The 17,448-nt window shown below is 48.4% G+C and overlaps 2 protein-coding genes and 1 long non-coding RNA gene across 3 annotated transcripts in view; 1 reads left to right on the top strand and 2 right to left on the bottom strand.

Moving 5' to 3' along the window:
* LOC135823935 (uncharacterized) overlaps positions 1-11,973 on the top strand; it is a 76,371-nt gene extending 64,398 nt beyond the window's left edge. Inside the window, exons 61-68 of the mRNA XM_065336814.1 lie at positions 4,468-4,532; positions 6,284-6,341; positions 7,443-7,493; positions 7,927-8,023; positions 8,411-8,523; positions 9,193-9,277; positions 9,958-10,079; positions 11,096-11,973. Coding sequence (XP_065192886.1) covers positions 4,468-4,532; positions 6,284-6,341; positions 7,443-7,493; positions 7,927-8,023; positions 8,411-8,523; positions 9,193-9,277; positions 9,958-10,079; positions 11,096-11,466 — 962 coding nt within the window. The 3' untranslated portion in view covers positions 11,467-11,973. The remainder of the gene's footprint in view (positions 1-4,467; positions 4,533-6,283; positions 6,342-7,442; positions 7,494-7,926; positions 8,024-8,410; positions 8,524-9,192; positions 9,278-9,957; positions 10,080-11,095) is intronic.
* Positions 11,974-12,074: 101 nt separating this feature from the next.
* On the bottom strand, positions 12,075-14,823 carry LOC135823936 (transcription factor EC-like). The gene has a single exon (XM_065336815.1). The coding sequence runs from the start codon at positions 14,368-14,370 to the stop codon at positions 12,958-12,960; it is 1,413 nt and encodes a 470-aa protein (XP_065192887.1). The 5' UTR covers positions 14,371-14,823; the 3' UTR covers positions 12,075-12,957.
* Positions 14,824-15,570: 747 nt separating this feature from the next.
* Positions 15,571-17,013, bottom strand: LOC135823937 (uncharacterized). Its single transcript, XR_010554804.1, has 2 exons — positions 16,056-17,013; positions 15,571-15,873 (listed from the first exon to the last, which is right to left on the bottom strand). It is a non-coding gene; the product is annotated as an uncharacterized LOC135823937 (long non-coding RNA).
* Positions 17,014-17,448: the final 435 nt, after the last annotated feature.

The following is a 17,448-nucleotide window of genomic DNA, read 5'->3' as shown; positions in this document are numbered from 1 at the left end:
CCGTGTCGAAATATTTCAACGAATTCCTGAGAAAACATAAAAAGCTGTCGGACCGAGTCGGCTACGCTGACTTCTCGCTGCCCGCAAAGAGCTCCTCAGAGACCTCTGTCGATGTGAGATTCGTTGTGGCGTATGGACCCACAGCCCCGTCGGCAGACAAGACCCCATCGCTGAGAGAAGATTTCTACGACTGCCTCTCTAAAGCATGGAATACTCCCAACAGCCGAACTCTGGTGTTTGGTTTGGGCGATTTTAACAGCAAAGTCGGCACCAGCAAGACATTGGTCTATACGGTAAAGGAGTGCGGAATAACAACGGCCAGGCGCTAGTTCAGTGGGCAAATTCGTGGGAAATAGTCCTTGCCAACACCCTTTTCCGTTATTCCATGTGTCATGACCCGGACTCGACTCGTCGTGAAAGCGACCACGCAATGAGATTCAGCAGCCAAAAGCTGGGCTCCGAAATATTCTAGAGTTCTGTAAGAACCATGATTAGTCCCGCGAAGGATTTGGCACTTTCGTTAGTTGAGCAATCATGGCTTACAACTCGTGGCCTCGAGTCACAAGTGTTGTCGTACGGCGGCTACACCTTCAGTACAAGTCGTCAGCATTGTACTCACTACACTGTTGAGCTTGAGGGGACCCTGCTTAGTCCTGCAAGGGAGCTGATACCTTTGTTAGTCGAGCAAGCAAGGCCCCTCTTCTCGCGTCATACGACGTAAAGGGTCCTGCAAGTGCTTCGCGCACTGCGGACTCCATTATCCCTTTTTTGGGAGAGGTCGCGGCTTGACCGTGCAGCGCCCTACGGGGTAATGAGAGGGAAGAGCCTACGGGGCAGAAGATGAAGGGTGACCCAATCAAGACACCGTACGAAGGCGGTGCGCTCTAGCTGCGGCAACATCCGACAGCGTACTCCAGGCTCCGTCGCACGATCGACGTACGAATAACCTCGGACATCACTCATATTTGTAACTCTTTCATGTAATGTGGGTGAGCGAGCTCCCCGAAGCTATACTAATATTTCCTACTAATTATTATATCACAATTATACTATAACCAAAATCACATAAAAGCCGCCTTCTTCCAACTAATAAAAGTATCTTTTGATCGCTCCCCTTCAACCTTCGACTACCTTGTGTGAGCCGGAAAACAGGTGTGAGCCAGTAACTTGGATGGCGACTATATTGGTCGTCTACCTGGGTAGTCACTAGACTGATCTAAGCCAAGTCACAAACCCGCCAAGCGCGGCCATGACACATGCGCTACAGGACAACGTGGACTGGCTCAGTCACAAACAGAGATACTGGTGTAATCAGCAGAGTATACAATATGATTGATTTTATCGCAGTACCGGCTCGCTGCAGGCCCCTTATCAAACGTGCTCGCTCGTATGCAGGGACACTGACATCAAGCGACCATAAAATTGTCATCGCCGACATGGATTTCCAACGATTGTTCAAAGCTTATCGCTCAAACCCAAAAACAAAGAGGTCCGTTGGTCCATTGGCTGTACGGAGGCTTTCGTCGGACGCCACGGTGAGGCAAGACTACAAAGCAAAACTCAAAGAAAGCGTTTCCATCAGCCATACCAACCCTTGCTCAGAAGAATCTCATAAACATTCTCCATCTCAGAAATGGTCCAGCGCAGTAAATGGCACCCTGAAAGCGGCAGAGAGCAGTGTTGGCCATATGCACAGATCCACATCCGGGAGGTTAACTCTGCCCAACCAGGAAGTGGCACGCCTATCGGAGCAGCAGCGGGAGGTTCGGCTTCTTGCAGAGTCGGGTCGCCACTCCTTGGCAGAGCTAAAGAGGCAGCGGAACCAGATACAGCACAAGATCCGTTCTATTCAGCGGGCGGATGCCAATGAACGCCTCGACAGACTGGCAGAGAAGGTGGAGCAGGCACCTGACTCAGCACAGATGTTCCTTGCTGCTTCGGCCATGAAAAGTGGATCTCAGCCATCCAGTATCATGGTCAGCTCTGCTGATGGCCACATTTTGGCTTCAGATAAGCAGAAGGCAGAGCGCGTCACGGAGCACTTCAAGGATCTATTCTGTAGAGATCAATCAGCTGCTATCCAGAAGCCAGTCCCTCACCGGCTAAGTGTGGCAGTGTCTCCAGCGGAGGTGGAAACAGCGATGAAACGACTCAAAAACGGAAAGGCTTGTGGGCCGGACAAAGTCCCTGGAGAATTACTGAAGTATGGAACATCATCGTAGCGGCAGACATCATCAACCAAAGCGTAGCAGAGGGTGCCGACATGTCATCGTTCATCGGACTTGGCACACTGATTCCTTTACAAAAACCAAAAAAACCTAGAGGACCCGTGACTAGCCTGCGTCCCATTGTCCTCCTGAACACCATCCGAAAAGTTTTCTCCCTTGTAGTGCTCTGCCGAATCGCAAAGGACGTTGCTCGTTATGTTGGACAACGTGTTAGTGTTATGTTGCTCGTTATGTTGGTCCAACTCAATCTGGCTTCAGACAAGGCCGAAGTACAACAGATGTGGTATGGACACAGCGCTGGATTGCGGCCAAGGCGACTCGATACAACTGGGAATGCCACATGCTGGGGATTGACATGTCCCGTGCGTTCGACACGATCGATCGCACCAAACTGTTAGACGTCATGGCATTAGTGACTGGCCTCGATGAAGTGCGCATGATCCAGCACCTACTGTTCCACACACAAATATCAGTGAAAGTAGGAAAGGCAACTGCCAATCCGTTTCTCAGCACCATCGGCACCCCCCAGGGAGATGGCCTGAGCCCTGTTCTTTTTATTTGTTACCTGGAGGCAGCACTGCGCCAAGTGAGAGCAAACCTTCCCGAACGCCCTTTCGCCGACCGTCACATACCCGGAGAAACAGGTTACGCCGATGATGTGACATTGTACTCAACCAGTGAGGAGTGGCTGAAGCGAAGCCTCCCCATCATTAGCGCAGAACTCGGGGATTGGTCCCTTACAGTAAACGAGACCAAGACCGAATTCTTGCATCTGACATCAACTTCAGACTCCTGGCGGTCCAGCAGGCAGCTAGGGTCCCTCATTGGCGACAGTGAGGACCTGGAGCGGAGGAAAGACCTCGCTTCGAGTGCATACGGCAGGATGTATAGCCTCTGGCTGAGGCGTGGAAAGGTCAGTGAGCAGAGGCGCATCCGCCTGTATAATGCCCTGGTTCTGCCCGTTCTTTTGTATAACTGCGGCGCATGGGGGCTCACGGCAGCACAAGCAGAATCGCTTAACGTTTTCCACCGGAAGCAGCTCCGACGGCTCATTGGCATAGTCTACCCAGCCAGGATATCAAATACTGAGCTGTATGAGAGGTGCAACACGGAACCACTATCTGACATCGTGGACAGGAGAAGATGGCAGCTAACCGGCCATATTCTCCGTATGGACAGGGATGCGCCGCCATGGATGGCGCTGACGGGCTATTTTGCGGGAGATGCCAAGGCTGGGCGTGGATGTCCAAGGACATCCATTGCGACGCGCATCACAAGCGACTTACAGAGGAGGAACATCGACTTGAAGCGCAGCAGTCAGCTGGGGAATGTGAGGGCCATCGCTCTGGACAAGCCTACATGGAGAAATCTGGCCGACAATCCATGATCTGGCGTCACAGGTCATCAGTGCGCCGTGTTAATAATTACCTTGATAATGGAATTTGATCATAGGAGATAGGACAGAAGCGGAACGTATAATTATACCCACATAATTATATTATTACGCGTGCTGTGGTATTATTATTATTATTATTATTATTATTATAGCATGTAGTTGCCAAATAAAGGGGAGGGTGAACGAACCAACTACAGCTGAAAGACCGTAAAGAAGTAGAAAATAGGAAGAAAGATGGGGAGGGAGGGGGGGGGGAGGGATACGGGGCGTTTGGTAGGGGTGAACCGTGGTGTCAACGGTTCGACGAATCTTCCTTTTCCTTTGAGACGAACCTCCGTTTTCAATTCAAATAAAGGTCAACACATGATTTCTTCATGCACTCATGCACTGATCTCTTCCCTGTATACCAGTCCTGTTCCACTTGGTTCCCGGTAAGTGCCACTGCAAGTGCATAGTAGACCGGCACAGACTTACTGTTTGGCAAGGAAAGTTAGTTCATCCCTAGTGATGCTCATGATCAACTCTTGACACCCTCGTTTTGCGTCTCGTTACACATCTCTGAAATCACTAATGTTCTCACTTCGCCCTAGAAGTTGCTTCCCTTGAAAGCTAAGAGTTGGTGCTTGGCTGCTGGCGGAACAAAGAACAAAGAATCACGTTGCTCGTCGATGAGCTTGTGTCTCAGTACGATATTGTTGTGTCCATGGTACATGGTGTGTGTGTGTGTGTGTGTGTGTGTGTGTGTGTGTGTGTGTGTGTGTGTGTGTGTGTGTGTGTGTGTGTGTGTGTGTGTGTGTGTGCGTGTGCATTCGTTTGCATGTGATGTTCTGTATCTTCTCCTAGCCGAAGGCACGACGTCGCAAGCTAAGAAAGGAAAGACCACCACGACGGTGGTGGATCCTGATGAAGTAAGCCCTATCCATTATAGTGTCTGTCTATCCATTCTACTCTGGATAAAGAGGCATTGGGGCACAGGCGCATGCACCGGGTCAAAAAAAGGTGGTTTCCAAAAATATTTCGACCGCCGTTTTGCAATATGCTACCTGCAGATTCAGCAGTGTTACACGCATTACACACTGAAAGAATGCTTTAAAAGTTATGGCTGCCAGTCCCACCGAGCCATCAAAACAAATGTAGTACAAAGGCATTTTCCTGACACACGATAACTGAATAGGCTAGCCGACGTTATACAAGTAGTTCGAAGTAGTGAAGGAAGATTCAGACACTCTTGCTAGTGAGTCAAAGAAGCAGGTCAATCCATGTCACTGTCTGAGTCTGCAGTGGCACTATAGCCCTGGGAAGACACGCGCAACCGGAAATTGAGACAACTCGCTAAGATCCATGGTATTTTTGTAGTATTCATCGTAGAGCGCTCCTTTCTTTTGTAGCTGACCGCTAAAGACCAGTGCCTGACGTCACACAGGTCTATGCATGTCTGGACTGTCGATGTCGCCATGTCGTGCCTGCATTAGAGGAAAATATTTATGACAAAATCATTATGATTGCCACCCAAGTGCGGAAGCGAAAATTTGCAATGGAACGTAAAATACCTGTCGAGTGCCTTAACTCCACTATTCGACCTTGAATCGACTTCGGATGTGTTGGAGCCGACAGCTGAGAACTTTCTAATGCGAATAGACCTTTCGATTACTCAAGTCCGTTCAGGGAAAGCCGAGTTACGAAATATTTGAGTGTTTGCAGAATGCACTTCATAGCGGATGCAAAAAGCTGGTTTCCGGGCTCCAAGAAAACCACACGGTGCACGCGCCTGGGGCATGAAACTGAAGCATTTTGGGTGGCCTTTAAAGCACGTTATAGCTGGGGCACTACTTGAAACTATCTTGCTGACTGGGGTTTAATGCTGTAACTTAACTGCTTCACAATCCCATGCAGTAGGTATAGGTTATAGCGTGGGTGCTTGAAAAACGATTTTTGGTTCTTATTTCCGATATTTCTTACCCACGATAAATCCAGTGTGACGTATCATATGCATGTGTGCATAGCCAGGAAGATCATCGTGCATGCAACGTAGTGCTATTGTGCATGCGGTTGTTCATAGTCACATAAACTTACCATGTGGTTGTTTAACATGAGTTACATAGCCACAACAGATGCACTTGCAGCATAACAGTGCAATGCGAGTCTGTTCAAAACTGTACCGGGCTGATGCATTTACTGCAGGCAACACTTTGTACTAATATGGCATGTTTTGCTTCCCAACGTTCATTTTTAGGACTGATATATTCTTGAAGTTGGTTGCTCCAACGAGGAGCACACGCTTCTTGCCGAACTTGACAACCAACTTCATGACTATTACCGCCCAAGTCGCAACCTCTATAAAGTTTGATATATTCTTTTATACGATAACATCGCTTGTAAGAATAAATATGCACATGAAACCCATGTCGTGATTATGAAAATATGAGAGTTCATTCTTGCAGGCAGTATATTCTTTTACACGACCACACTATAACCGATACGCACTGTACATTGTACATGTAGTTACCTGTATTAAACAGTGATCTTGCTGTCGTTAGTGGATACATTGTACACAGTCCTGTTGAGACAGAACTATTTCCAGCAAGTACTTAGTTCAGACCCTTGCCAACCCTACGCTTTCTGACTAGTGTTTTCATCCGTTTCTGTCTGCATTCTCCAGCAACGACCCAATTATGAGAGCACGGATAACCCGGTGATCAACTGTGCAAACTTCCATTGTATCCTTGCCATCATTGTTTTTTAGCATCCCCCCACCTCGCAACAGAGCAACCAAGTGTTGGATTAAGCTGGGAGTGCCGATTCGAGCAACTGGTTATAGTATTGAATCAACGCATGATGGCTCTGATTGAGCCGCTAGATGGCTCGCCGCTGGGCCGCCAAATGCTAAATACATAGGTATGCATATCCAGTTGAGAGCATATATTCCATAAATCAGCACTCCGGGTCCCGGAACAGGCCACAAAGTGCAGCTACCCGTGCAGTCTGTAAGCAGTGCAGGCTAGGTAAGGATTGAATAGCAGAACTTGATATCAGGAGCTGAGGCCATTTCCGCAGCCACCCGTGCCTTGGCTGCATTCGGCGTCACTCGGGCAGACATCACTTTCTATTTCTCCCCCCCCCCCCCTCTGTGACTATCGAGTCCGACAGCCTGCAACTGGCGAGCAGCATCCTCACAGTTGCCGTAAATGCTGATCGATTAGCATTCTCAGCTGATGCCACTCGCTTTCCCAGGTGCTGCCACAATTGCAAACAACTCGTTCCAATCGCTGCTCTGCTTGATCGACTGTCCATCTGCCCTATCCACCGACCGCAATTGTAGATGCACCAGCCAATATTGACCCACTTGGCTTGCGTCAGTGAATAGCTGTAAGTCAGGGGCGGCGTCCACCTGGAGTGTAGGAAGGATGACCGGCCGTTCAACTAATCCAGGAGCTCAGGCCATCAGCATAGATCTTTGAGGGACTCTTCAGAGAGCTTGGTCAGGTAACACGGCTGCTGGTACCAGTTGGCAAGTGACCACCATCTGCAATGTGCTCCTGGGACTATCACTCTTGTAGCAAGCGAGAGCTTTCCCTGAAGATATTCGAGTTGACATGGCATAGTTGCAGCTGTGTGAAGAGTGGTCTGTAGGAGGTCGTCGTCTAGTGCAACTTTTAATAAAAGTACACCGAATTGTTTTGTGCAATGGCAGTATAATTTGGTAATTACGCTTTCTGGCGAAACTGGTGCATCGCTATACCTCATTATCAATATAGTATTATGGACTGGGTTGTTTGCCTCGTGAGCTACATGTATTTCCTTAACTGTTGGTGATTTAGGTGTGATTGACCCAGCGGGCAACCTCCCATCTAAAACACTTCAGACACATGGTAGGTAAAACAATTTAATCCATCAGCTGATCAGCTAGTCCTTGTAGAAGCAACGTTAATTAAAGTCAACACGAGAAATAGAATAATCGTTGGTTTGAGGGAAAGATGCAAATGGGAAAAGTCTGAAGAAAAAATTGACTGTCACCACCAGGAATCGAACCAGGGAGCTTCTCTTGAGGCCAGTGATGCTCTAACGACTGAAAAAATAGAATGGTAGGCGCATGTGGATGTTCACGTTTCAGTTTATTTTTATTTTATTTATTTTTTTGACGTAGCATAGAACAGTTGTATAGGAAAGAGATGTCTTCTGGACAAAACCAATGTGCACAAATTGCTACTTCCAGTTTTTTATTGTGTTCTCTGGACATGTGTCACTGGCTGATTATGGGCAGCGCTCTATCATTTTCTTCTTTCTGTTCTTCTTCGTGGCCAGTCACTGCTGACAAACTTGCCAAAGTTGTGTCCGACTGTGGCTCGGTAGCTTCCAAGTGGGTCAGCCATATGCCACCTCCACTGCACGAATCGTACAAGTAAGCCTGCACAGCACAACAGGATAGCTACTTGACAGAACACAGACTGAACTTGCTTTACTGCAGAAACATGATTGTAGCTAGTGGTTTTTGCCATTTGTAGCATGTGTATGCAGGGCTAAGGGGGCATGAGCAGAATGGGGGGGGGGGGGGGGGGGGGGGCTTATGTCCGGACATAAGCCTTTGCGCTTACATGTGCGGAAGTATGGTATAATCCGAACTCATGAAGTAGCTCTACTCAACACACCAAATGCCAAAAGGCTACCTTGGCTTCCATCTTCTGCTGTAATCCACGTCCATACAATATGAATCTTGCCGGTTCATATCACCATTACGAGTTTGTACGAGTTGGTGGATCTGTTCCTTGTGTTGTATTCCTATTCTCAGCCCGTCGCTATGGGACGATGTAGCCAGCTCCTGCGGTGGTCTGGTGTGCTTTGACTGTGGCCCACTTGATCAGCACTATAGAGTGGAGCAGCTGCTTCGACACAATCTGACAGGTAACCTGTGGATGTATGTATGCTGCCTTTTTCCGCCCTACTGCAGGCGTGTACTGTAAGACATGTTATTATAACGAGTCGCAAATTTAACGATTGTCCGAAATCCATAGGTTAACGAGAAGTTATGTTAACGATCTTGCAGTATTCCGGCATATCCACACACAACATAATATATTGTGTGTGGATATGTGGATATATTATATGAAGCAGTACGGCCTCAACGGATCTTATTATAACGAAGAAATGTCATCCGTTAAAACGTTAGATTTACTTCCTCGTTATATATACATAGTCTTACAGGTCACAGTACAACATTGGTATAAGATAAACCTAGTTTTTGTTCAAACATGTTGTTGGTTGTCAGCATGTTGGGTTGACAGCATGTTTGCGAACACGGTGTCCTCCACCTTGTTGCATGCTGTCCGAGCCAACAACATGTTAGGTACAACATTCTAGCAATGACCTGCCTCAGGGGAGTAGCAATCTGGGTAGCGCGAAAGTGAACGAAAGACATGACTGGGGAGTGGGGACGCCTGCACACTTGGACACGCGGCCCTTTCTGACTTTTCCCTTGAAGTCTGGGTGCCAAACCCAGCTGTCCCGAGAGCATCAATGCAAATTTTATCGCTGTTCGGTGAAGAATGTCTTTGGATGTTGTGTGTAACTTAGGTTGCAAACTTGCCATCCTGCTGGACAAAGTGGAAACTAAGCGGAGTGTCAAATATATGAAACTACGTGATATCAAGGAGAGAAGGTAAGGCTAGCTCTTCCTGTCCCTACTCACTTGACCTGAGTGAAGAAGCCGATTAAAAGAACAAACATTAACTTAAAATGACTTGTGTGATAAGTAGCCAGACATCCATGGGAGCAAGGTGACTACTAGGAACAACGCCATTATTGGCTTCTGGGACTTGGTGCAGGTGCAGCTCCTAAAGCTGTGGGTGTGAGCTGATCAGACTTTCTGAAGACACAAAATCCTGTTAGCTACATGTTATATCCATGTCACCCTCTCGCTCCTAGATGAGGCCCTTGACGGTGAAAACATTGCTTTTCTCCATAGATGTGCATGTACATGTGTTGCAATGACAAGAGCACTGCACTACCTCCAGATCTCGATTGCAGCAAAACAAAAAATTCACGGTTCGCGTGAGACTCGGCTGAAAGCTGAGTTTTTCCGCATCCTCAGGAACTCCACCACCCTCGTAGATCAAGGCGCAGGTGCAGCTCCTAAGCGGTGGGAGGTGAGTAGATCAGATCCACCACAAAGTAGTCAAAGACCGAAAATCCCATTCACACTGCAGCAAAAGGCATGCTATATTATAACCTCTTATCCACACAGTGTGAGCTCCAATGCAATTAACTTGAGATTGGATGTCATTCGTACAATCCATGAGTGCGGATGCCTGTCCATCTTCTTGTCCCATTGCTGTACAGGGCAAGCCAATCGACTGACTACGTTGGCTTGTGGTCCTTGGCTGGCGCTGGCTCGGTGCTACAGAATTGTCTGCCTTGTTCACCGGAGGACAATGCCCTTGCAATGCACAACGTCCTGCACGGTAAGAGTCTAAACCTACCGTAATAGGTGTGTGTTATACTATTAAAGACCGTACAATACTCACTATTCGTATTTCCCTCTCCTTCACCATAGCAATGAGAGTCAATCAAGTATAGAAGAGCGCATGCTCCAGTGGTTCTTTCGTTCTTGTCTACTCTCGAGTCAAAATACTTCTTCCATAATCAATACTATAAAACCCCTGTGTTCTGGAAGTGTGAGGGGACTTAAGCCGGGAGCTAACACTGCCGTAGTGCTGCTAAATGTAATTCTATCATGCGAGCCAACTAGTGCCGGCTACTTTCCACCCCACCCCCAGCACTGCGAACACTGGGCTGTGCTCTGGTGAAGGCCTCTAACGTATTCATGAGTCAGACCGTGGCAAGCACACAGACCTGCAAACACTGGGGCTGTGCACTTGTGAATTGCGCTTAGCGTATGTCCTCGATTATAAGTTGCGCCCCTGCGTTCAGGTCCCAGCCGTACTGCTTTCAATATATTCACGTAAGTAGGAAGTCACACTCGATTTTAAGTCGCACCCCATTCATTGCCCTTGAAGGTTGGTCTAAAGAGGTGCGACTTATATTCATGGAAATACAGTACTTAAGGCTTGTTCATGAGATGGGATTTCATAAACCAGCGCTGTATGATTGGCATCAGCACTATTTCAGGAAAAGGCATATTGTTGTGCTCTCCAGTTGAGAGGGGAGCTATAGTGATCTCTAGTGGAACGCCATTTGAGTAATCTTGCTCCGGGGTGATCAGACCGTGCTGTTCTCATCACATTGTTGGCAAGAGTGCACTTTTAAAAAACAAGTTCAATGCACGGCGGTACAACACAGCAACCAGACCTGCAGAATCTGCCGGGGGATTTGCGAGGTGCACCACTCGGCGGATTGCCACAACAGGTGAATTTCCGCTAGTGTCGTACTCATACATGTACATGACTTGTACTTTTGGTCCAGATATGTATTGGTGATTTTGGATATGGCCCTTTGTTCATTCGTATCTTCCATCTAGGTATGTGCGTACAGAACCCTAAGTCCATAGGGAGAGCACTCCTCGACAGCCGGGCAAAGCTGGGCAAAGATGATGATGAAGTGAAGGTCAACACCGATGAAGCCACTCATGTTCAGAGCATGCCCCGTCTCGCCGTGCGCTCAGAAGAGCGCATGCCTGGCTCTCCAGCGTACACCGAGTACGCAGCTCCACGGGTATTTACTGCATCTTCGCAAGATGACAGCCGGCCCGATTCGGCATTGTCCTCCGATCGTGTCGCGCCCGACGGCTCTTTCCCTGTTATTCCTGTGAAGCCGTACAACTACCTGCTCTGGGGCCTGCCGCATCTTGCCGTGGCCGGCAAGAATCAGAAGAGTGGTCGCAGTAAATAGAGCAGGATAATGTGATCACAATCGGTCATGCCCAGACGTCGCTTGATATCCCAGTGTTGTTTTCCATGCAGTTATTTGTCTCACTGTGTCATGGCTATTGTCACTCACTGTGAATATATATAAACTAGTGTCTACTCAATTAAACAATGGATTTTCTACAGACGCTTGTGACCCCACTGACACAGATTGCATACAAATTGATGCAATGTATGTACTTTTTTCTCACAATTTATTGTTATCCATTTCATCTAGGTCCTGTGTGTTATCAAAAAATTAATATCTTGTCTTAGATTACTAATGTTTAGTTCGAATAGAGTTGATCACTGTTGCTTCCTCTGTCCATACGTTGATGTACTGCATTCATCGCGGAAACTTGATTATCTTTCCGACTCGATTTATAATATTATGTTTTATACAGTATCGCCTAGGCTACGTTCGCCACAATTGAATGAGTGTGTATATCGGGAAACCCAGATTGAATTATGCTTGCTCTCCTCTTGCTTAGTACATGTACCGGTAGTTGTGAATCACAATTTGGGGTACGCGTGTTGAGTGCTGTCGTTATCAACAATATTGACATTCTCCTTGCATGCTGTAAAGCCAACATATCTTTCGCAGGACTTCGCAATCTCCCGAACTGAAACTTGTGAAAGGACGAAGAGGCTTCTCGACTTGTGAAAATTAATGTAAATGGGCTGGGGGCCTGACCATGTATTCATGATCATTCTTGTGTGCCAGGCATTGTGTGTATGCATGAAACTCTCGTAGAAAGTCCTCACTCACACCAGCCATACCGCGACAACCGGGTTTTGTTGAGGTTTCTTTTAATCAGCCATCATTTGACTAGCCTAACCTATAAATCAAGATAGATCGCGCTGGCCCCTACCTACTAGATGATAGGAAGTAATTGAATTGCAAACATTGACAGAAGGAGGCATTATATCTTGGCAAGCCGAACTACTTGAAATGTCTTGATTCGTGCCAGCCTAGATTGCAATAATGAGGAGAAAGGTCAAATTATTTTCAAAGCAAATAGGGAAATAAGTATAATGTTTCTGGGCTGCCTGGAATTGACGAGGAGTCTCAACTGATCTCTGATTTGGGCAGCAGATACGGAAGGTATAGACTCGTGAATATCAACCGTAGCCTGGGACAGACCTGAAAGCATTTACGACACAAGATGGGTGCAGGTAATGTTGTATCAAGAGGAATTTTCAGTAAACGAGGTAACGCGGGTAAATGGCTACTCACCGGCTGGTTGCTCTGCTATCTAATGCACTTCAGACCCCTGTAAAAATACTACCAATATACTAAATCATGCATCGAGACCACAAGAAATGTACTACTCGTCCTACCGTCGGTGTAAAACTGCGTTCAGTCTGCTGCTTTCTGGTGAACAGATGTGTTGCCTACTCTACTGCGTGCATGTCGAGATTAGAATGCATGTGCAGGGTGCATTCAAGTAAGGTACCTCTTCCGGCGCGCTATGGGCTACCTTTTCGACTTCGACAGGGACTCTCGGCGCGAGGATTGATTTGATGCCGGCGGCGTAGTGTCCAGATCGTCCTCGCTGTCTATTTCGATGCAGTCTTGCTGTGACGGGTCCATGCTCTCGTCGTCACTGCTCAGGTCGCCGCCAGCAGCAGCAGCAGAGCCACCAGCTGATGCCGTGGACGCCGACGCCACACCAGGCGCGCCCGTGTCCAGCACGGCCACGCACTGTTCCAGAGTCATCTGCGCCAGATTGACCTGCGCCAGGACGGAGGTCTCGGGCGACAGCGACGGCGTATCCACACTGTGCGCCTTGCACAGGATCTCCAGCTCCTGGATGCGCTGCTTCATCGACTTGATCACGTTCTCCAGCTGCCGGTGACGTTGGTGCTGGGCCTTGTGGCGATTCTCCGCTTTCTGCAGACGGCGAATGTAGTCGACTGACGCCTTCAAGATTGTGCCTTTGTTGTGTCGGTTCTCGGCATCTGTTCCCGGCAGCAATGTGCCCAGCTCCTTGATGCGATCGTTGATATTAAATCTACGGCGTCGCTCGATGAGATTGTGATTGTCTTTCTTGATGCGCTCCTTGATCTTAGGTCGCTCCCCCTCGCCCATGCTAGTTTCCTTGGGCAGTGACGACGGAGCAGACGTGGATGCCCGGGAGCTCGACGGGGAGCTGCCCTTGCTCAGGGAGAACAGATCCGAATCAAGGCCGACCATGCCCGCCTCAGACTTGCCGTCAGTAGTGTCCATGCCCATCAGTCCGTCTAGCAGCTCCTCGACTTCTTTATGCTCGGCGCCACTAGCGGCGAGTTGCGCCAGCAACGAACTGCCTTCTAGTGATCCCCCTAGTGATGGTGATTGACTTGACAGTGGGCTCTGCAGACTCAAGCGTTGGGCTGCAGCCGCCAACAGCTGCTGCTGCTGTTGCTGTTGCAGGAAAGCTGAGAGTGCAGTCGAATCGCCCGGTAGGATACTGGCCAGCGTCTCCAAATCCAGAATGCCAGCACCTTGCCCTGCAGCTGCTGATGCTGCTACTGCCGTTCCTGGCAGGCCGGCACTGGCTGGCGCAGATCCGATGCGCAGGTCCGATACACTATGGGGAGAATGGCTCAACAGCGGAGATTGGCTAGGCGGAAACATGAAGTTGCCGAACGCTGCTGCCGCCGACGATGAAACCTGGTCCTGCTGCTGCCTTGCATGTAAATGGAACGAAGTTGGATTCTCCAACCGACTTCCACCCGCCGGCTCCGACTTGATCCGCGGAGGAGCACTGGCAGCTTGCAACGGAGGAGGATCGGTACTAGCACGGGACAAGACATTTTGTATGTCGATCGCTCGCTGTTGCTCACGCTGTTCATCCAGTTGAGCTTTCTCCCTCTGCAGGAGCAATTTGAAACTTGTGTGACTCATGCTACCAGCTCTTCAGCGGTGCCAAGTTCGGCCTAAATCTGCACGTGTCCTTTTCACAGTGTAACGTTCTGATCTTCTCTCATCCTCTTCAGTTCATCCAGGCACATGCAGTACGCGCTCTGGCAAGCAGATTACCAGGTTACTACGCTATTGTACCAACACTGGCACTGCAACCACACGAACGATGTCTACAGTAAACAAAATCCTACATTTACCATTTTTTGGCTCCGGCCGTTTCCCCCTGTGACTTCACTTTACTCCGCAACGACGAACGGTTCAAGACTTGGCTCGCGAGTGGGTAAATCTTTGCCAGCGTGCTCGCAAGCACGGTCACTCAGCTTCGTTTTTGGCTTCTTCACTTCAGGTCGGTTTCCTGACTGATCGACTTGTGAGTAGACATAGTTTTGCGTGCAAGGCGAGAAGGCATACCAGTCCTGCTGACTCCACTTGCACTGGCACCGCGTATCGAAGATCTACGGCTGTAGTCCGTAGATTCTAATCTAGAGCAGTGGGGAGTCCCTCGCCTGATCTAGACTAGACTAGAGCATGCCTAGCGCCATCTTCCCATGTGACGTAATGATTCTGTGTCGCGCACTCTCGACAGTCTCGTGATCTTTTGCTGCATTGCACTTTCTTGTTCATATTTTTTCGTTGACAATGAATGATACTCTACCGAGCACGGCTGTTCATATCAGGGAGTCGTAAAAGCCCGGGAGAGGACACGGGATGCGCGCACGCGGACGATGTTTGCCTCGGCCAGAAAGTGAAGCACGCTAGGCCGGCGCGGCCGGATCTGTTCGATCCACGGCGCTGTGCTTGTCTTCAGGGCAGGGAGTCCTAAAATACCAATATTTTACAACTCGTTGTTGACACCATTATCCGAAACTGGTGGCGAAGGAAGGATAAACATGATTGTATGTCTGTCAGACTCAGTACAGGGGTGGGGAGTTGAGTGTGTGTGTGTGTGTGGGGGGGGGGGGGGGGGGGGGGGGGAGGCGTGTGTATGTGCACATGTGCTTGTACTTTTGTGTGTGTTTGTACAGTGTTTGTGTGTGTGCTTGTGTGTGTGCGCGCGAACGTGTGTGTGCATTTTTGTGCACAATTCCGTTATGAAGTACAAATGATAGGTTTACCTTTCGTACACTCGCCAAGACTTCCGTTTCCTAAACGGCTCAAGTCACCGCGTACTCAGTATACGAGTAGAAAAGTGTTGAAATTATCAAGATTTATAAATAACGACCTGCAACCATGTACAATGTAGATAGATAGGGAACACACATTGATTGTTTTTAAAAGAATCCAGGCATTATCATGAATCATGGAACGAGTGCGTAATAATGCTCTATGTTGCGTTTTGACGATGCTGAAGGAAGGGAGCCGTCGCGATTTACTCACAACACACGCACAGAAGTCCACTCGACTGCAATTTCTGACACAAATTCATAAATCCACGAGTACGCCGAGGAAGCTCAGCGGATCTCCACAAGAACTTTCGCCCATCACCTGCAATGGAATATGGGCTGTATGATACGACCAGTGGTTAACACGGAAAGTGGCGTCATTTTCCACAAATCTCGTTTCATTCACAACCATTTGACTGCAATTCAGTGCAATTTCTGCCGCAAATTCAACTCCACGAGTACGAGGAAGCTCAGCGGATCTCAACACGAACGTTCGCCCATCACCTGCAATGGAATATGGGCTGTATGCTACGACCAGCGGCTAACACGGGAAGTGGCGTCATTTTCCACAAATCTCGTTTCATTCACAACCATTTGACTGCAATTCAGTGCAATTTCTGCCACAAATTCAACTCCACGAGTACGAGGAAACTCAGCGGATCTCAACACGAACGTTGGCCCATCACCTGCAATGGAATATGGGCTGTATGCTACGACCAGCGGCTAACACGGGAAGTGGCGTCATTTTCCACAAATCTCGTTTCATTCACAACCATTTGACTGCAATTCAGTGCAATTTCTGCCACAAATTCAACTCCACGAGTACGAGGAAACTCAGCGGATCTCAACACGAACGTTGGCCCATCACCTGCAATGGAATATGGGCTGTATGCTACGACCAGCGGCTAACACGGGAAGTGGCGTCATTTTCCACAAATCTCGTTTCATTCACAACCATTTGACTGCAATTCAGTGCAATTTCTGCCACAAATTCAACTCCACGAGTACGAGGAAACTCAGCGGATCTCAACACGAACGTTGGCCCATCACCTGCAATGGAATATGGGCTGTATGCTACGACCAGCGGCTAACACGGGAAGTGGCGTCATTTTCCACAAATCTCGTTTCATTCACAACCATTTGACTGCAATTCAGTGCAATTTCTGCCACAAATTCAACTCCACGAGTACGAGGAAACTCAGCGGATCTCAACACGAACGTTGGCCCATCACCTGCAATGGAATATGGGCTGTATGATACGACCAGCGGCTAACACGGGAAGTGGCGTCATTTTCCACAAATCTCGTTTCATTCACAACCATTTGACTGCAATTCAGTGCAATTTCTGCCACAAATTCAACTCCACGAGTACGAGGAAACTCAGCGGATCTCAACACGAACGTTGGCCCATCACCTGCAATGGAATATGGGCTGTATGATACGACCAGCGGCTAACACGGGAAGTGGCGTCATTTCCCACAAATCTCATTTCGTTCACCCCAACTCAAATAAAAGTGAAGTACAATTAGGGATTTGTCTTGCATTTCCATCGCCTCAGAATAAATTAACTTCGATAAACTGAGAGAGAATGAGTGAGGCAGCTGGAAGATGAGGATGAAAATAGAGATCAGAAGACTCGACGGAGCAATCGTCTCCGTGGTCTAAGAGAAATCGGAGAATGTCCCAATTAGTATTTCAAGAAGACATCACAATTTTCGAAAATAATAATTTCCTTGCCTCGCAACACCGTTCCCTGGCAGCGTTCCCCGGCAGCGCGAGGCAAAGATGTTTTCTGGGAATGTGTGCCGTGTCCTCTCCCGGGCTTTTACGACTCCCTGGTTCATATGATCACGTCAGCGGACATCTAAGATGGCGTCGGCTTTGAGCATGAGTCATT

Source organism: Sycon ciliatum, chromosome 8 (genome assembly GCF_964019385.1).
Source record: "Sycon ciliatum chromosome 8, ocSycCili1.1, whole genome shotgun sequence".
Classification (NCBI taxonomy): domain Eukaryota; kingdom Metazoa; phylum Porifera; class Calcarea; order Leucosolenida; family Sycettidae; genus Sycon; species Sycon ciliatum.
Note: the sequence above shows the minus strand (reverse complement) of the source record. Positions and strands in the feature narration are given on the sequence as shown.

Bases quoted from the DNA above. Each gene is read 5' to 3' on its own strand.
- LOC135823936 (XM_065336815.1), bottom strand. From the start codon at position 14,370: ATGAGTCACACAAGTTTCAAATTGCTCCTGCAGAGGGAGAAAGCTCAA.